This window comes from Coregonus lavaretus, assembly GCF_964263955.1.
Source record: "Coregonus lavaretus genome assembly, chromosome: 26".
Classification (NCBI taxonomy): domain Eukaryota; kingdom Metazoa; phylum Chordata; class Actinopteri; order Salmoniformes; family Salmonidae; genus Coregonus; species Coregonus lavaretus.
In genome coordinates, this window is record NC_140013.1 from 14,912,872 (window position 1) to 14,933,591 (window position 20,720).

General features: G+C 42.7%; 2 protein-coding genes across 2 annotated transcripts; both read right to left on the reverse strand.

Annotated features, from left to right (window-relative positions):
• Window positions 1-463: 463 nt before the first annotated feature.
• LOC311101356 (rhodopsin kinase grk7a-like) lies at window positions 464-10,093 on the reverse strand (the record flags this gene model as incomplete). Its single annotated transcript, XM_084142491.1, has 4 exons — window positions 464-800; window positions 1,004-1,281; window positions 7,329-7,766; window positions 9,500-10,093. The coding sequence occupies 4 exons, from the start codon at window positions 10,091-10,093 to the stop codon at window positions 464-466; spliced, it is 1,647 nt and encodes a 548-aa protein (XP_083998617.1).
• Window positions 10,094-13,286: 3,193 nt separating this feature from the next.
• On the reverse strand, window positions 13,287-16,348 carry LOC311102230 (RING-box protein 2). Its single transcript, XM_084143488.1, has 3 exons — window positions 16,108-16,348; window positions 15,587-15,634; window positions 13,287-13,694 (listed from the first exon to the last, which is right to left on the reverse strand). Exons 1-3 carry the CDS (start codon window positions 16,280-16,282, stop codon window positions 13,576-13,578), a joined length of 342 nt encoding a protein of 113 aa, XP_083999614.1. The 5' UTR covers window positions 16,283-16,348; the 3' UTR covers window positions 13,287-13,575.
• Window positions 16,349-20,720: the final 4,372 nt, after the last annotated feature.

Genomic DNA, 20,720 nt, shown 5'->3' on the forward strand with positions numbered 1-20,720 from the left:
GCAACTCTGCCAGTGCCTGTAAAGCACAGTCCCCATTCTAGCTCTAGTCTAGCTTTTTCCTGTTGATTCTACCACAGACACTGACCCTGCCCAATGATATAGGCAAAATGACCTATATCACCTTATCGATTCCTGATATCATCGTAAGTGCTGTGGTTTATCATGATCATTACAATGTAGGAGAGCAGGAATAATCATATCCACAAAAAAGGTGGAAATATGTGTCTTACATTTACATTTTAGTCATTTAGCAGAAGCTCTTATCCAGAGCGACTTACAGTTAGTGAGTGCATACATTCTTTTTTTATTTTTCATACTGGCCCCCCGTAGGACCCGTCTTGACCTGTTCCTGGATTTTACTACCACTTCACATCTTTTTTTGTGGATATGATTATCGTTACAATGTTCTTAATGAGATTGGACTTTTGTCATTTTCAAAGCTAACTATAGTATAGGGGGGCTTTTATAAAAGTGTGCAGGATTTTGATTTCTTCTCCTCGTCGTCCAATCCAGCGGCCGACTCTTTCCTGTTGGGGTCGTTCAGCTCCTCAAAAAGTCCGCTGTCAATCATTTCCTGTTGCCATGCAATGGGTACCGCCCCCGTGTTGAACTCCTTGAAGAATTTGTCATCTTTGTCGTCAAACACGATGCCCTTGATCTCTGAGAAATCTTTGATGTCCCCCGTGTCCTTGGCATAGACCACGTTGGGCTTGGGAACCCAGGGTGGGTCGATCAGCCCCGCCTCCAGTCGAGGGAAGTTAATGCCCTTGAACCACTCATGCTTCCTTGGGTCCTCGTTCCTGGATGACAGAGAAACACACTGAAGTCAGAGAAATATACATTCCCCCCAAAACCACCTTATGTGATACCTAGAACCTACAACCAGGTGTTTTTCCTGAACATGTGACCAGACCAGGAAAACCTCTAGAGGGCCCTAGAGTTGTTTCTGGTCTGGCCATGTAGTCAGGAATATCTCTGGGCTGAAACTGTGGTCAGCTCTTACTTGGTCCTGCATCCCAGACGCTCTTCAATTTTCTTCTTGAGGAAGAGGTCTATGATGGCTTTGGTGCCCTCGTCAAAGTTCTTGTGCTCGTACTTGCATTCATCCTCGAGGGTGCGCCGTGCCACCTCCTCCTTCTGCACCTTCTCCTTATAGTCCTTGAAGGGCAGGCGAGCTGCCACCATCTCGTAGATACTGCAGCCCAGTGCCCACCAGTCCACTGACATCCGGTAAGGCTCTTTCTTCAGGATCTCTGGGGCCATGTAGCCACTTGTGCCAGCCTGAGGAGAGGGAGGAGGGGAGGAGGAGAGGAGGAGAGGACAGAGGTGTGATGACAGAGAAGGAAACAGAGAAAAAGAAGTGAGGGGTTAGGCCTAGTTCTAGGGTTCCATACCATAGCAACAAAATGTTCAGTGTTAAATCAACTGTGGACTAGAGCACAATACTTCACTTAGTTGAGCTAACCAGTGGCAAATTGGTTGTGGCATAGCACAACTGTTGATTGATTGATTGATTCCACCCTTACATACGTGAATCTACCCTTATGCTCACCATAGCTAGACCTAATATCCCTGAATTCTACCAAAGCTCTTTTGTTACATCAGCACCACATGCTTGCACCAGGTTTCCCCTGCACTAGCCTCCAGTAAGCCCTCTATCCTGGCCATGTCCTGACCTAAGCCCCCCCTGGGCTGCACCACTCTCCATTGAGTGGATACCTACTGGGACTGAGCCTCTCCTCGCAGACAGATCCCAGCCACCTCTGAGTAATGCTAAGATTAGTGGGCTGGGGGCTAACGCTCTGAGCCCCTGGTCAAGGGCAATCCCCAATGGGACAAGCCTGTTTTAGGGCCCAATGTTTCACTCAACAGTGAGTGAGTGACTGCAGGTAAATGAGAGTGAAGTGTGTTGTAGTTCACGGACCAGTTTCAATTCAAATATAGGCTAACCTTTTTATTGGCTTCTCAGATATTTGGAGGTCATTGCATTAATCAGGAGTCGACTGTATATGAGTGTGGATAGAAGTGTCCCTCCTATGGCTCAATAGGGAGCCTGAGTCGTAGAGGGTGACAGAGAGGTCAATGTCATGGACGGTAATTAATGTGGAACAGGTCACATCCCACTGGCCACCCAACGTCATTTCAATGTTGATAATTGGGTAATATTTGGTTGAGACGTTGATCAATGAGATTACAACCTATATTCACCCACTCAAAAAGACAGGCAAAAGTTCGTTGAATTTCCAATGTGTTATCACTATGCTTTCTTTCAACCACCTAAAAGCACAACCAAAATCCAATGGAAAAACAATGTCTGAATTTTGGTTTAGTTGTCACCCAAATGTCACTGCGCTTTCAACCACATAAAAGCACAGCAAAATTCACCTGGGAAAACAATGTCAGATATTTAGTTTATTTATACATCAGACTAATGTGTTATCACTGTGCTTAATCTAATAGCAGAACCAAATGACCTGGATTGCAGTAGAAATAACATTAAAATTACATTGTGCAAATGATCAATTCCGTTTGAGATTCTTCACAGATTATTACAGCAATTGTGAAGATCTCCACAGATCTGCGACGACCTATGCATGCTATCTTCAACATGCACGCTTTATACTATTACATTTAAAGGATAGTTCCTGCTTGGATAGTTCCATCTGAGCCACTGGCTTAAACCCATTCTTTAACTTGTATTTTTCGTTGAGTTGGAGACGTGAATTCAACATATTATTTGTCGACAAGTTAACAGGCTATTTGTTGTATTTCAGAGATGTATCTTCTTATTGGATAGTTTCATCTGTGCCACTGAATTTAATTGCAGTTTGTTGACAAATGAATAATTTATATATGTTGGATTCACGTCTCCATCTCAATCAAACATCTAAGTTAAAGAAGAAGACTAAATCAATTCAAACTTTAAATGCACTTTAAATAGTTTGATTTGATTTAGTCCAATTCTTTAATTTAGATTTTTGTTTGAGAATTCAACATGTCAATTATTATTTTGTAGACAAACTGGAATTACAGCCAGACTAAAATCAGTGGCACAGATGGAACTCTCCAAGCAGAAGATACATATCTTTCAAATGTTGATATTTGGTTGTGTTGGCAACAAAACACAATTCAATATAACTAAATAACATAACATTTGAAATCAACCAGAGCCTGAAACACTAGGCCTACTGTATTGTCTATTTATAGTTGAATTATGGGTTGAATTGAATCAATAGTTGTTGATGACTTTGCAAATTCTATATAGGCCTAAATAGCATGATTAATGATATATGAGTGATAAAGTATGGTCACATTTCATTTGCTCTGTTAAATCTATACCTTTTGGAATGACTTCAATAGCAACAGTGAATCTATCTAGTTTTTAAGAGGAGATCTCTCAACAATCACTCAAGATAGCACATTGGTAATAGTCAGTGACAAATGTCATAGCTGGGCTTGGTTAAAACCCTGGATGGGAGACCAAAGGGTAGCTGTAGATAGATCAATTCTCCAGTAGGAGGTGTGGCCCAGCCTATTTTTTTTGTCTGATAATGGATATAACGTTGAAGATCTGACGTTGTTTTAAAGGTACAAATTCAACATATTTATACATGGTTTGTCTATGTTGATAGTTGGTTACCATGATGACATAATCATGTGGTTGAAATTTCAGCCTCAAAACAACAGTTGATGACTTTTTCCACGTAGATTCCACATCACAATACGTTGACAAATTATTTTGAAACAACGTTGATTCAACCAGTTTGTGCCCAGTGGGATGGTAATGATGTAAAACCCTGGTATTATGGATAGATCCCTATCCATACAGTGAGGGAAAAAAGTATTTGATCCCATGCTGATTTTGTACGTTTGCCCACTGACAAAGAAATTATCAGTCTATAATTTTAAATGGTAGGTTTATTTGAACAGTGAGAGACAGAATAACAAAAAAAAAATCCAGAAGAACGCATGTCAAAAATGTTATCAATTGATTTGCATTTTAATGAGGGAAATAAGTATTTGACCCCCTCTCAATCAGAAAGATTTCTGGCTCCCAGGTGTCTTTTATACAGGTAACAAGCTGAGATTAGGAGCACACTCTTAAAAAGCAATCAATCAATCAGATTCCAAACTCTCCAACATGGCCAAGACCAAAGAGCTCTCCAAGGATGTCAGGGACAAGATTGTAGACCTACACAAGGCTGGAATGGGCTACAAGACCATCGCCAAGCAGCTTGGTGCGATTATTCACAAATGGAAGAAACACAAAAGAACTGTCAATCTCCCTCGGCCTGGGGCTCCATGCAAGATCTCACCTCGTGGAGTTGCAATGATCATGAGAATGGTGAGGAATCAGCCCAGAACTACACGGGAGGATCTTGTCAATGATCTCAAGGCAGCTGGGACCATAGTCACCAAAAAACAATTGGTAACACACTATGCCGTGAAGGACTGAAATCCTGCAGCGCCCGCAAGGTCCCCCTGCTCAAGAAAGCACAAATACAGGCCCGTCTGAAGTTTGCCAATGAACATCTGAATGATTCAGAGGAGAACTGGGTGAAAGTGTTGTGGGTCAGATGAGACCAAAATCGAGCTATTTGGCATCAACTCGCCGTGTTTGGAGTAGGAGGAATGCTGCCTATGACCCCAAGAACACCACCCCCACCGTCAAACATGGAGGTGGAAACATTATGCTTTGGGGGTGTTTTTCTGCTAAGGGGACAGGACAACTTCACCGCATCAAAGGGACGATGGACGGGGCCATGTACCGTCAGATCTTGGGTGAGAACCTCCTTCCCTCAGCCAGGGCATTGAAAATGGGTTGTGGATGGGTATTCCAGCATGACAATGACCCAAAACACACGGCCAAGGCAACAAAGGAGTGGCTCAAGAAGGGGCACATTAAGGTCCTGGAGTGGCCTAGCCAGTCTCCAGACCTTAATCCCATAGAAAATCTGTGGAGGGAGCTGAAGGTTCGAGTTGCCAAACGTCAGCCTTGAAACCTTAATGACTTGGAGAACATCTGCAGAGAGGAGTGGGACAAAATCCCTCCTGAGATGTGTGCAAACCTGGTGGCCAACTACAAGAAACGTCTGACCTCTCTGATTGCCAACAAGGGTTTTGCCACCAAGTACTAAGTAATGTTTTGCAGAGGGGTCAAATACTTATTTCCCTCATTCAAATGCAAATCAATTTATAACATTTTTGACATGCGTTTTTCTGGATTTTTTGGTTGTTATTCTGTCTCTCACTGTTCAAATAAAACTACCATTAAAATTATAGACTGATCATTTCTTTGTCAGTGGGCAAACGTACAAAATCAGCAGGGGATCAAATACTTTTTCCCCCTCACTGTAGATATATCCCTATCCATAATTGTCACGCCCTGGCTCTGGGGACTATGTTATGTTGAGCCAGGGTGTGTAAGTCTATGTTTAATTTTCTATGTTGGGCTGAGTGACTCCCAATCAGAGGCAACGAGTGTCAGCTGGGTGTCTCTGATTGGGAGCCATATTTAACTGTTTGTCTTGCACTTTGTGTTTTGTGGTTTCTTGTTCCTTTTGGTTGTGTATCGAAGGACTTCACGTTTCGTTCTTTGTTTTGATCGTGTGATCAGTTGAATAAATATAATATGTTCACCCGCAACGCTGCGCCTTGGTCCTCTCTGTTCGACGATCGTGACAGAAGAAACCACCTTAACCGGACCAAGCAGCGTGTTCAGGAGCCATCGCTGGCAGATCTCCGTGGCAACCTCGACTGGATCAAGCAGCGGGACGAGGAGAGAGGATGGACGTGGGAGGAGATGATTGCGAGTCTGGCAAGAGGGAGGAGAGACCCCCAGGAAATTTTTAGGGGGGGGCTCACGACGTCGGGCCAGCAGGTGTACGGGTTAGAGCGGTGCAAAGCGTTGGCAGAGAAGGCCGCCAGGTTAGGGGGGCCACTGGGCACAGAGGAGAGGGAAGGTGTGGAGGCACGGCGAGAGGTACTGGGGTGTGTTACCAGTCCGGTCCGGCCCGTTCCTGATCCCTGCGTGGGGCCAGTGGTGTGTGTCCCCAGTACGGTCCGGCCTGTTCCTGCCATTCCCACCAAGTCAGTGGTGCGCGTCGTCAGCCCAGCCCGGCCTGTTCCTGCCATTCCCACCAAGTCAGTGGTGCGCGTCGTCAGCCCGGCCCGGCCTGTTCCTGCCATTCCCACCAAGTCAGTGGTGCGCGTCGTCAGCCCAGCCCGGCCTGTTCCTGCCATTCCCACCAAGTCAGTGGTGTGCGTCGACAGCCCAGCCCGGCCTGTCCCTGCTCCACGCACAAAGCCTACGGTGTGCGTCGACAGCCCAGCCCGGCCCGTTCCTGCTCTCCGCACCAAGTCTGTGGTGCGCGTCGCCAGCCCAGTCCGGCCCATCCAAGCTTCCCGCACCAAGCCAGTGGTGTGCGTCGTCAGTCCGGCACGGCCCGTTCCTGCTCTCCGCACCAAGTCTGTGGTGCGCGTCGCCAGCCCAGTCCGGCCCATCCAAGCTTCCCGCACCAAGCCAGTGGTGTGCGTCGTCAGCCCTGTCCGGCCCGTTCCTGCTCTCCGCACCAAGTCTGTGGTGCGCGTCGCCAGCCCAGTCCGGCCCATCCAAGCTTCCCGCACTAAGCCAGTGGTGTGCGTCGTCAGCCCGGTCCGGCTCATTCCTGCTCCCCGCACCAAGTCAGGGGTGCGCTTCGTCAGCCCGGTCCGGCCCGTTCCTCCTCCACGCATCAAGCCAGGGGTGTGCGTCGTCAGTCCAGCACAACCCGTGCCTGGGTCATGTCCGGAGCCGGATCCGCCGCCGAGGCGGAGTGCCCACCCGGTCCCTCCCCTGTTGTGGTTGTTTGGCGCGGCCGGAGTCCGCGCATTTGGGGGGGGGTACTGTCACGCCCTGGCTCTGGGGACTATGTTATGTTGAGCCAGGGTGTGTAAGTCTATGTTTAATTTTCTATGTTGGGCTGAGTGACTCCCAATCAGAGGCAACGAGTGTCAGCTGGGTGTCTCTGATTGGGAGCCATATTTAACTGTTTGTCTTGCACTTTGTGTTTTGTGGTTTCTTGTTCCTTTTGGTTGTGTACCGAAGGACTTCACGTTTCGTTCTTTGTTTTGATCGTGTGATCAGTTGAATAAATATAATATGTTCACCCGCAACGCTGCGCCTTGGTCCTCTCTGTTCGACGATCGTGACAATAATACCATGTCATCTCACTTGAAATACCATGTAATCTCACCCTAGCTCTAATAACAACTCAGAATCATTGTTGTTAACATACAGTCATTAAACAACAAGGATGGAGTTCATCTCAGCCTATCAGAGCACTTACCTTTTGATTGATGGTCTTTTCGCCAGGCAGCTCCACGGCCAACCCCAGATCCGAGAGTCGACATTGGCCGAAGCTGTCCAGTAGCACGTTCTCCGGCTTCATGTCTCGGTACGCTATATCCATGGCGTGTAGGTGGAGGATTCCTGTGGTGACCTGTGCAATGTAGTAATTGATGCGGTCTATTTCAAGGCCTTTTTCGCCAATGTTGTAGATGTGGTACCTGAGGTCGCCGCCATTCATCAGGGTCATGACGAGGCACAGGTGGGTCTTGGTGTCGTAGGCATAGGACAGGTTGACCAGGAACAGGCTGTTGACCTTCTCCAGGATCTGCTTCTCCAGTAGCGCCATGCCTTCACCATTCTTCTGCTTCAGACGCTTCTTGCACAGCTTTTTGCAGGCGTACATCTGGCCTGAGTTTTTCACCTGCACGGCACACACCTATGCAGAGAGAGATAGAGAGAGACTAAAACGAATATGTTTGATAAATGCATGATAAGATCACCCAGCTAGCACATAACACAGCTAGCACAAAACGTTCTGAGAACCACATGTTTCTTAGAGCTTGGTGAGAGCGTGGTTGTTCTATGGTTATTTTGCATACAACCTTTACACAACTTTCTGGGAATGGTGCAGGATAGTTGCTTAGCTTTGGAACATTCTCAGCACATTTAATGGTAGTCTTTGGGCACGGAAAATGATCTGCCCCTTTCTCAATTTTTCAACAAGAAATGGGGTGTGTCTTTGGTGGTTCGTCGATGTGCCATTCTGGTCATGCACGCCGCGACCAACATAGCTAGTTCGTTAGCTAAGCTAGCCACTTTAGCTAGCCAGGAATTCCTCCAGTATGTGTTGACGTCATTTCACTGGGTTTGTTTTTGGACGGAAGCTGTAGAGATCGGTAAGAAATGGCACTTCTGTAGCCAAATATCTTATTCATCCATTTTGTTTTTGTTTTTAAGCATTAAATGACCTGGTATGATGGTGCATTGATCAGTTATACAGTTTAAAGCCATTCTTTTTGCATTTTTTAACCGAAGTCAACCTTTAAGGAACTTGACACAAAACAAATATTTTCTAGGTATTTCATTAATTTAACAGAACGTTTCCTAAAAGTTAAAACATGGTTACATTTAATTAAAATGTTGGAAATGTTCTAGGAACATTGTCCAACTGGTTTGACATTGGGAATGTTCTCAAATAGTTCAGAGAATGTTAAGAAACAACATTCTTTTGTGGAAATTTTTGTACTTCAGCATAATGTTTCTTACAGATTTCCTCATGGTTGTACTTCAAGTCATGTTCTCACATTGTTCTGAGAACGTTTAGAAACAACGTTCTTCTGTGGGAGTTTCAGTATTACAGCATAACATTTCCTACAGGTTTCCCGCGCCCACATGTGATCTTAATGAGTGCCTGTTTCCTTTGAAATGGGGTCTGTTTGAATAGACTAAAATGAACAGCTTTGTATGAGTTAGAAAAAAAACATGGCATGCTAGCTCCATCCTGGTGGCACAGTGGACTAATTCCATCGATAGAGAACAGAAGAACAAAATAATCTCACTGACGCCGTGCCACAACAAAAAATAAACGTGTTTGCATGATTAATGCCTAAGCAAAGGAATTTCCATGTGTCCTATCTGTGTTTGGAGTTCAAAACAGTTAACCCAAACTAAGCTAGCACTGTTATTAAAAGTCTTATTGAAACATGTTCTCAGAACGTTAATAAAACCTCCCAGGAATACGTTTAGGGAACTATAGTAAAATTTTCTCTGAACCTCCCTGCAACCTAAAAATGTAAGTTCCCAGAATAGGTGACATTTTAAATTCTGTTCTCAGAACGTAAAAAAAAAAACATTCTGTTTTACTGGTCAGGAAACGTATGGCTTCGTTCTCAGAACCAATTGGAAACCAAAAACGTAACATTCCCACAACTTCCAAGGAACCAAATGTGTTAGCTGGGCAGTATGTAGTTAGATGAGGTACAAACAATTATCAATTTTAGTGACTTCTTTATCATCCCTTATCATTTGTGTTTGTACCATCCCCATTCTCACTGTAACTGTTGCATACCCTTAGAAACAGTGCTAAAACAGTTTTTAAGTTTACATTTTAGAACTATAATATTTCACTACCGTTTTCAGTTAGGCAGCTGCACTGTAAACGTTACTTACCTCTCCAAAGCCTCCCTTTCCCAAGGTCCTGAACTCATAGAAATACTTATCAGTGATTTTCTGTTTCTCGTACTCTTTCCACTGCAGGAACTTGTCAAAGTTAGGGCTGGTCTGGTACTCTGTGAAGGGCTTTTCCTTCAGGTACTCCCGCGTGGCATCTTTCACCTTGCCCATCATCACGTCTTCAAAGTCCTTGTCCGACACTGCTTTGCACTTGTCCGCTACCTCTCCCGTCAGGTAGGACAGAAAGCTCTTGGAGTCAGCCTTGCAGAACTTGTTGATGATGTTCATCCTCGCTTTATCTTTGCCAGCGCCTTCCGCCAGATCCCAGTCGATTAGCTCGTCCAGGAACTCTGCGGCCGCCACGTACTGCGGGTTGGACTCCAGGAGGAACTGCCGGAAAAACTTTTTCCCTATGGGCTGCCTCTCGCAGAGCATCTCAAAATCTTTCCCCACCGCGGCGCGGATGGACGTGCACTGTTCTGGTTTGGGCAGGGACAGGCTGCGCCGCCTCTTCCGCATCTCTTTTTCATCACCCCCCTTAAGGTAGGCCGTGTTCGCCACCAGATTATCCAATCCCCCCATGTCACACATGTTGGCGGCTGCTGTGTTGGGTTGTCCCTACTACACAGTGTGGCTGAGCAGGGAGCTAAGGTTGCGGTAAAGTGATGCTGAGACTGTGTTCTTTCCCTGTAGTGTGTCCAATTCTCTCCAGGTCACTGGTGTGACTGAGCAGCTCCGACACCTGCGCCACACGAGAAGACACTCTCTCTAACTCAATCACGTAATGCCTCATCTAGAATTAAATAGCACATGTGGGATTTTCTCTTAAGTGTATGTGTGCTCATTCATGGACGCTGCTCACGGAAAGGAACTTATGTAGTTTCTTACTTAAGAAGCTTTGGTCGGTCTATATTTAGCAGGATACCAACTTAGATAGGGACAATGCCAGCGTAACTGTAGTGAGGTGCTGACCTGGGTGTCATAATATTATGGATAGAAAGATGTAAACTAAGAGTTCAAATCAATTTGGCTACACATCGAGGTGATAAAATACTACGTTTCTGAAGACAATGTTTGGTTTAGGAGATCAATGGATTTAATGACATAGACATAGGCCTACTGTGTCTTCAATTCTCTCAAGAAGTAGTGAAAGATCTCTTTAGAATAACCACTTCAGCTATAGGCTATTTCTATTCTGTTATGAGAAGAGAACACATTCATTTACTCCACCAGACTTTTAATATAAAAGCATTTTTCATTATATTCATATTCTGCCTATTCTTTATGTCAATATGCCAAAAAGCATGAGGAACATTCTAAACACCTACAAATGATGTAATCGTAGGAGAACACATTCGGATTAATCAAGTTTTAAACTAGATCACAATCATCTCTGATGTAATCAAATCAAGGCAAATACATAGCCTTGATCAGGCCAGGGTCTAGGGTCAAACGTGTCTGAGACCCACTAATTCTCTCAGGTGTAGGCTAGTAGGCTAGGGTGTGTAGTAATCGGTTGTTAGGTGTAGCCTAAACATAACTGTAAGATCCTCTCCAGCACCCTGTGGCTGCTAGTGCCCAGTGGAGTGGCTCTCTCACCTTCAGGTTATCAGGTTAAATAACATGTCACTCAAGCTTAATAGGTCTACTCTGAACTGTTCTGAGGGAAGTGTTCTTACTGAAACTCAAAGATGAGCTCACTCAACCATTATAGCACACCATGTAATCTGTGCATCTGTGTACTGCTAACCTCTGGGGTATTGACATAGGTATTCTTTGTCTTACCAGGAAAAGGCAGTCAGAAAGATACTCCTTTTGGTAACATTTTACCGAGATGTATAATGCATTATTACTTGTTACAGGCATGTACTCTATGTCTAATAATAGGGTTTATAATAAATTGTCTCTATGTAGCACATTTTCAACATATAAAAAAGTATGTTATTTAGTCAGGATCATTATTTGATGATACCAATACATTTTAAGGGGAACATACACATACTGTACTTATGATAAGTCTTACAATGCATTACAACCACATCATAATGCATTGGCTTCATAATGCATTGGCTCCTGTTGGCTTCAGGTACACATATTAGCATTTGCGTGCCCAGTTTATTGTCTAGGCTTATTACCATTTTAACCTACAGTACAGTATACAACATTACTGTATGCAATCTGTGATTGGCACATACATTTTTTGACTTTCTAATTGATACTGTACAATACCCGTTGAGTATTGAAGAATGTAAATGCATCATGATCTTAGTTCAACTGTCATACAACATCAGAACCCATATAAGCTTGTTTTACTCAATTGTTTGTAAACAATGTAATTGTAAACAAACATTGTATCTCAATGATGGTCAGTCCTCGCATTCATAGCTTTGTCTATGAATTTAAGTGGTTACATTTCTACAGCCCCATCCCTCGGCTGTTTACCGAAACAGTGGCAGGTGTTTTACTTTGTTGTTATTTGAACTGCAGATTGCTCGTGTTTAGGCTATACTGCTCCTGTTATTTAGTGATGATGATGGTGAAGTATAGATTATTCAAGTGCTTTCTGAGAGGTCTAGTAAAGGTTAGCCACAGGTCAGGAGTCAGGCAGAAGTCATGGATGACTTCCACAAATCCTGACCTGGGACTAAAAAAGGAACAGAGAGCTGCATTTAGAGATCGCTGCCATTCTGCTAAGCCCTAAAGATAGACAGCACTATAGGCAAGATCAATGCCAAGTATAATAGCCTAAAACCATGAGGAGTAGCCAAGTTTGATAAAACATGTAGGTAAGCTGGGTCTATTTAAAGCTCTGTTGTGCCAAAACAGGTGTGCTTTGGCTGAAGAGCAGAAAACAGGCAGGATTATGACTATATATTATACTGTAAAATGTGTATATATGTACAGTATCAAAGTGAAACACAAATGCTTATTTTCCTTCATGTTTTTGCACTGGATATACATCATCTCAGCTATTACGCAACACAGGTATTGTGTCATATCTTCTTGCCAACTCAGTCAAAATCAGCACAACTACAGGAGCTGTTTTGAATGCAAGGAGTTGTGCATGTATACACAAAGTGAATTAAATCGTTTTTATCTATGAAATGTTACATGAAGTTGCTGAAGAAGCAGAGCATGGCATGTTCAGTCATAGGAAAAGGTGTGTTGTACAGAGTGGGCATTGCTACAGGTCTAATTTGAATTGTTTCCCACATGGAAGCTACTGGGTGTTTCATTCCTACACAACATACATGGCTGCTTGTTACCATAGACAAGATCAGGAAGGAAAATGCTTCCAAACTTTGGCTATAGGCATGCAAATATCCATCAAAATGAAATGCATGTTATGATATAAGCGGAATATATAGTATTTAAAGTTTAACTCATCATTATTTCATCAGTTGAATTTGACTATTCTTATAGACATGTGTGACATGTATGATTGGCATGTATTAGGCAATTATAATGCCCCAATTATGGAATCTGGGAAGTTCTCTGATTGGTTGACTGACTCTGAGTGCTCCTCTCCTGCTGGTTGCGTCTGCCGGGACTAAATACAGTCCCTGCAGCACCATGGATCCAAACCCCAATAGCCTACACACGATGCAGAGGCAATAGTAGATATTCTGTAAACATTGTCTTGATAAGTAGGTGAGGTTTCAAATGGGCTCTTCCGGGTAGCAAGGAAAGCAGACACCTCATGGTCTGAGTTCAGACTTCTGAGGGGATGCAACCATAACAATAAAACATCACATTAAAATGCTAAAGGAAGAAATAACAACACTAAACTTAGATTATTTATTTTAATAACTACTTTCTCACAAAAACATCTTGGACGACACAAAAAAGTTAAAGACACCAAGCGCAGCACCTATCCTCAGAGTTCTTCAGCATTGCCCTGCACCTGCCAACGTTTCCATCAAACAGTGGGGCAAGGACATCTTCACCAGGATATTGGCCATTCATTCTATATCTTAACGTCGAAGGAATGACAGCAGCATGCACAGACATGTACATAGAAGGTTCCGGTTTCCTGTCCAAACTTGCAGTGGGATGGGGAAGTTAGAGGGACTTCATTTGCCGATTCTCTGCACGACCCAGTCCTGCTGGCACAGTGGACAGCGATTGTTCTGCTTCACCCAGAGAGACATGCAGCAATTGTGGAAAGAGTGGTTGCACTCTCCCCATACCACTGTGAAAGAGAGAGGGGATACAGAAGCACACTATGAAATTGTGTGCTACATGGTATTTTCAAATTCAGCATGTCAGCAGAAGAGCAGAATACATGGTAAAGCATGTTGGTACACACACACAACCAATATTTGTATCCAAACATGCTGACTAGATCGGGTACGCGCGGGCGTGCGCCATAGCACGCATGCTAATTTTGTCCATCCACACCAGACGCGATCAGGACACGCAGGTTGAAATATCAAAACAAACTCTGAACCAACTATATTAATTTGGGAGAAGGTTTGTTAAAGAAGAATGGTAGAAAATGTAAGCAAAGTAAGCTGAAGACAGGAGGAGAAATGGAAGTGAATGAGGGTGAAGTATTGGAGGTGGTAGGTGTGGTGAAGTACTCGGAGCCCGAGGCTTGCACAGAGGGTCAGGATAAAGATGAGTCTGTGACAGTAGGAGTGAAGTTTTTGGAAAAATGGACCCTTGGCTTTTGGCTGATCCATTTGTGATTTCAGGATGGGTGAAAAAAGCGTTGGGTATAGTGGAATCGGTGAGGGTAACCAGAAGTGGTCTAGTGATAATTGTTTGTGTTTCTGTTGGTCATAGGGAGAAGGCGCTCAGAGTTAAACAAATGGGGGAAAGAATTGTGAATTGTTTCGCGCTCAAGAAAAGGGTGCCATTTAAAGGAGTGATTACTGGGCTAGCAGTAAATGTAAAAGTTGACCAACTGAAGGGGAAGATTCCCGGTGTTTGTGATGCTCGTCGTTTGGTGCGTGACTTTGCCTGACAAAGTGAAGTTAGGATATATAAGTTATCCTGTACGAGCTTATGTGCCGAATGGATTACGATGTTACAGGTGTCAAACTTATGGGCATGTGGCAGCAGTGTGTAGGAGGGAGGTTCCAAGGTGTGAGAAGTGTGCAGAAGGGCATGAGACAAAGGAATGTGTAGCATTGGGGAAAGTAGTGGTATGTGCTAATTGTAGGGGTGCCCATGGGGCTGGGGATCAGAAATGTCCTGTGCGAAAGAGGCAGGTTGAGGTTTCCAGAGTAAGAGTAGTGAAGAAGTCATATGCTGAGGCAGTGAAGAAAGTAGAGAAAGATGGGTCAAGGGGGAGGAGTGGTGAGAGTAGTGGCTATGTACCAGTACAGAGGGATAGGCAACAAGTGATATATGTTTCAGTAAGATTGGATTTTTAGCATTTTTAGCAATGGTTATTAATTGTACTGCAGGGATGGAACATAAGTCAAAGAAAATTGAGGTTGTGGTGGCAGCTGCAGAGAGGTATTTGGGTGTGCGAGACTTGACATCAGAAGAGTTACAGGGAGTGTTAAGTGGTGATGTCCCATCATTTCAGGTTGAGGGCATGAGGTAGGAATGAATATATTTAAATAGTGGAGTAGGGTGGTGTTAATTATTAATAATATTTTTGCATTTGTGAGTGTAGTGTTATTTCTTAATTTTATTTTTCAATCAAAATATAAGGGAGTTGTACTCCAGTATAGTAGGTGGCGGTAATGCAACAAATTGATGCCAACCGCCGTTAAACCTCATCGAATAAACATATATTTTGCAAGGCGAGCGCACTTAACGCTAGCGTTGTGTTCAGCATACACAGGACAAACTCTGCTTTACCAATGTTAAGATAGCTTGCCGTTTTCAAATTGTAACCCCATATACCAGACTAGGAACCCAGGTATATCTGTCACATACACATCTCCTGCTGTGAGACCAGTAGGAGTTGTGGCCAGGTTCAGGATCTATAACATTAGTATCCAGGTTTCCCAAACACTGGAGCAGACCCAGGGTCATACCTACCGCTGGTCTGATAACACAAAATTATACTGTCTGGTGTCTTTGGGGCTTTATTAATGTTGGGCTAAGACGTTTAAAGTGGCTTACCGACACAGTCCTCTTGTTTATTTTCAGCCTGACACCGCAAACATGCATCTGTGGAGAGAAGGTACATATCAAGGAAACTTTGCTAACTAAACTAGCGCACAGCTGTCGCTGACCATTCCTGTATGGTGACAAATGGACTGATACAGCTGTCTAATTTGATAGCAATTCCGTCCTCCCAGGCGAGGTTAGCTAGTTACTGTAGCTAACTTGACTCCTTGCAATGACTTGAGCCATGTTTTCTGAATTCTAACGTTAACCTCCTAACGTTAGCTATATTAGTTAGGTAGCTAGCTAACGTTAGTTTTCTATTTGGTAGCTAGCAAGCTAAGCTATCCAACTAGGAAGCATTCTCGGTCTGCCCATGATGACGGTCATCTCTTAATCAGCTTAGGTGACTGTCTGACCACTAAGCTACTGTATCTTGTTGTTGTTCGCTAGCTTAATGCACATCAAGAGTTGGCTATGGGTATACTACTGTTACGGTAGCTGACTAGCTAAATCACTGATTCAAACAAACTTACCCATAACTTGCACCCTACAAATGGCGCATGTATCGCACTCCACATCCCAGCTCCACATTGCCACAGCATTCCATTTCTTGAGAGAAAACATCTTGTCACTACTCGATTTTGACCCAGAAGTAGAGCTGTGAGAGTGAACTAAACCCGGCTCTTCACCGTCTTCCATCTCTGCCATAGAATAGGCTAGCTAACAGCTAAACAAAATGGACGAAAGAAGCTAGCTAGTCCGTGGTGTTAGCATTTAGCTACGATTTTGTAGCCAGCCCAGCAGAGCAAACAAACCAGCGTGCGCTAAAACACATCTGCAGTACTACCAAACAAACAGATGGCGGAGCCAAAGATTAAAAGGTAGCCAACTGTGAATGAAGATAAAATACTTCAGTGTAGGTCTCCTCAAGTAGCTAAGAAAGGTAGCAGATGCTCTTATTGTGTATTGTGCACCGTTCTGTTCTGGCTATTTTGCTGTGTGTGTGTTTAGTTTTTTATATACTGTATGGCTACGGTTTCTCAGTTGTACTTTTGCAATGAATTGAGTAAAAAAAAGCACACTTGAAATGCCTACAGTTAAACTAATAATGGTACTCAACTTTTAAGTAGTATATATTGCTTATTTGACAGAATACTGTATCCACACCAGACTTTCTCAAAATTCAATACAGATGTTTGGAGACAATTAAATTAAATCTAACCACTGTTCTCAAATTATTCATACACACAGCTCTGTTTTGATCTCAGTGGTGTTCTCTCTCCTTATGTGAAGTGATATATGTATAAGCCATATGTATGAAATAATCAAACTAGGTTATTTCATCAGGAAATGCTGGCTTTCAAAGTCACTGTAGAGCAACAGGAAAATTATTTCCAATAACCTAGTTTATCTATGCAAGGTCCTAATGAAGGAAAGAAAACGTCAATAGAAGGCAATCAAAACTGCAATTTCATCCAAAAAAACTCCAGCCTGATGCACATACGTGCCATAACCCAATTTATTATTTTCCAAAACATAGCATGACTAGGAATGTTGATGTACAGCTGAGTCAGGTCTTGCGTTCACAGGGTTGTATACTTTTGAGGCAATTACACCCCATCATCCTCCAAGTCCTCTACTCAATCGCAGAGGACCACACGACTGTCATGCTCTGCACTGTGATTTTGTCTCCTGTTGCCTCAGTCCCTTGAGAAACCTCGATTGACTTCTTCCCACAGAGTTTCACTCATTCATTTGCTTTTAGCCTAGAATAAATAATAAAGAACTATAAAGTACATGGTATGTAACGTTTTGTTAAAACATGGTGTATATGTACTCATCCTACTAGTGAGAGGGTAATACAAAAACTGTTTTTATGATCATGGGGTTCATCCCTGTAGCATTTTCTGAGCATGTGGGTAAGTTGGGTTAGAAACTGAGTCAAATACTATATAGACAAAATATATTAAAGGAGTATTCATGTTTCTCTGGATGTCAATTTTGTGGATGGGAAGAAACAATAGAGTGCAAGACATCTGATATGATGAGGAGACATGAATTAAGTCATTTGTCTTTGCTATTCGTTAGTGTATATTCTGTAGGGCTGATTGTCAGATTGTTGCAAAGGCCTTTCCAAACATTTATTTGACACTACGTAGATGTAACCATATCTAAACAATACAGTGCCTTCAGAAAGTATTCACGCTCCTTGACTTTTTCCACATTTTGTTTTGTTACAAAGTGTGATTAAAATCGATTTAATTGTCATTTTGTCAATGATCTACACAAAATACTCAATGTCAAAGTGGAAGAATAATTTTAACATTTGTAAAAATAAAAATTTAAAAATAAACACTAATATATATTGATTAGATCAGTATTCAACCCCCTGAGTCAATACATGTTAGAATTACCTTTGGCAGCGATTACAGCTGTGAGTCTTTCTGGGTAAGTCTAAGAGCTATTCCACACCTGGATTGTGCAAAATATCCCTATTATTCTTTTTTTTAAATCTTCAAGCTCTGTCGAATTGGTTGTTGATTATTGTTAGACAATCATTTTCAGGTCTTGCCATAGCTTTTCGAGCAGATTTAAGTTAACTGTAACTCGGCCACTCAGGAACATTCACTGTCTTCTTGGTAAGGAACTCCAGTGTAGATTTGGCCTGTTTTAGGTTAATGTCCTGCTGAAAGGTGAATTCATCTTCCAGTGTCTGGTGGAAGCAGACTGAACCAGGTTTCCTCTTGGATTTTGCCTGTGCTTAGGTCCATTCAGTTTTCTTTCTTATCCTGAAAAACTCCCCAGTCCTTAACGATTACAAGCTAACCCACAACATGATGCAGCCACCACCATTATGCTTGAAAATATGGAGAGTGGTACTCAGTAATGCGTTGTATTGTATTTGCCCCAAACAGAACACTTTATATTCAGGAGAAAAAGTTAATTGCTTTGCCACATTTTTTGCAGTATTACTTTAGCGCCTTGTTGCAAACAGAATGCATGTTTTGGAATATTTTTTATTCTGTACATGTTTCCTTTTCACTTTGTCAATTAGGTTAGGATTGTGAAGTAACTACAATGTTGTTGATCCATCCTCAGTTTTCTCTTATCACAGCCATTAAACTCTGTAACTGTTTTAATGTCACCATTGGCCTCGTGGTGAAATCCCTGAGCGGTTTCCTTCCTCTCCGGCAACTGAGTTAGGAGGACACCTGTACCTTTGTAGTGACTGGGTGTATTGACACACCATCCAAAGTGTAATTAATAACCACCATGCTCAAAGGGATATTCAATGTCTATTTTTTATTTTATTTTTACCCATCTATCAATAGGTGTCCTTCTTTGCGAGGCATTGGAAAACCTCCCTGGTCTTTGTGGTTGAATCTGTGTTTGAAATTCACTGCTCGACTGCGGGACCTTACAGATAATTGGATGTGTGGGGTACAGAGATGAGGTAGTCATTCAAAAATTATATTAAACACTATTGCACACAGAGTTTGCCATCACAAAGGGGTTGAATACTTATTGACTCGAGGCATTTCAGCTTTTCATTTTGTATTAATTTTAAATAAATTCCCGAAAACATACAGTTGAAGTCGGAAGTTTACATACACCTTAGCCAAATACATTTAAACTCAGTTTTTCACAATTCCTGACATTTTATCCTTGTAAAAATTCCTTGTCTTAGGTCAGTTAGAATCACCACTTTATTTTAAGAATGTGAAATGTCAGAATAATTGTAGAGAATTATTTATTTCAGCTTTTATTTATTTCATCACATTCCGGAAGTTTACATACACTCGATTAGTATTTGGTAGCATTGCCTTTAAATTGTTTAACTTGGGTCAAACGTTTCGGATAGCCTTCCACAAGCTTCCCACAATAAGTTGGGTGAATTTTGGCCCATTCCTCCTGACAGAGCTGGTGTGACTGAGTCAGGTTTGTAGGCCTTCTTGCTCGCACATGCTTTTTCAGTTCTGCCCACACATTTTCTATAGGATTGAGGTCAGGGCTTTGTGATGGCCACTCCAAAACCTTGACTTTGTTGTCCTTAAGCTTTTTGCCACAACTTTGGAAGTATGCTTGGGGTCATTGTCCATTTGGAAGACCCATTTGCGACCAAGCTTTAACTTCCTGACTGATGTCTTGAGATGTTGCTTCAATATATCCACATAATTTTCCTTCCTCATGATGCCATCTATTTTGTGAAGTGCACCAGTCCCTCCTGCATCAAAGCACCCCCACAGCATGATGCTGCCACCCCCGTGCTTCACGGTTGGGATGGTGTTCTTAGGCTTGCAAGCTGCCATCTTTTTCCTCCAAACATAACGATGGTCATTATGGCCAAACAGTTCTATTTATGTTTCATCAGACCAGAGGACATTTCTCCAAAAAGTCCGATCTTTGTTCCCATGTGCAGTTGCAAACCGTAGTCTGTCTTTTTTATGGCGGTTTTGGAGCAGTGGCTTCTTCTTTGATGAGCGGCCTTTCAGGTTATGTCGATATAGGACTCGTTTTACTGTGGATATAGATATTTTTGTACCTGTTTCCTCCAGCATCTTCACAAGGTCCTTTGCTGTTGTTCTGGGATTGATTTGCACTTTTCGCACCATAGTATGTTAATCTCTAGGAGACAGAATGAGTCTCCTTCCTGAGCGGTATGACGGCTGCGTGGTCCCATGGTGTTTATACTTGCGTACTATTGTTTGTATAGATGAACGTGGTACCTTCAGGCGTTTGGAAATTGCTCCCAAGGATGAACCAGACTTGTGGATATCTACAATTTATTTTCTGAGGTCTTGGTTGATTTTTTTATATTTTCCCATGATGTCAAGTAAAGAGGCACTGCGTTTGAAGGTAGGCCTTGAAATACATACACAGGTACACCTCCAATTGACTCAAATGATGTCAAATAGCCTATCAGCAGCTTCTAAAGCCATGACATCATTTTCTGGAATTTTCCAAGCTGTTTAAAGGCACAGTCAACTTAGTGTATGTAAACTTCTGACCAACTGGAATTGTGATACAGTGAATTATAAGTGAAATAATCTGTCTGTAAAAAATTACTTGTGTCATGCACAAAGTAGATGTCCTAACCGACTTGCCAAAACTATAGTTTGTTAACAAGTAATTTGTGGAGTGGTTG

Bases quoted from the DNA above. Each gene is read 5' to 3' on its own strand.
- LOC311102230 (XM_084143488.1), bottom strand. From the start codon at position 16,282: ATGGCAGAGATGGAAGACGGTGAAGAGCCGGGTTTAGTTCACTCTCAC. The intron at 15,635-16,107 runs GTAAGTTTGTTT...TTCTCTCCACAG, and splicing joins TTGTAGGGTGCAAGTTATGG to ATGCATGTTTGCGGTGTCAG. The intron at 13,695-15,586 runs GTAAGCCACTTT...TCTCTTTCACAG, and splicing joins TAAACAAGAGGACTGTGTCG to TGGTATGGGGAGAGTGCAAC.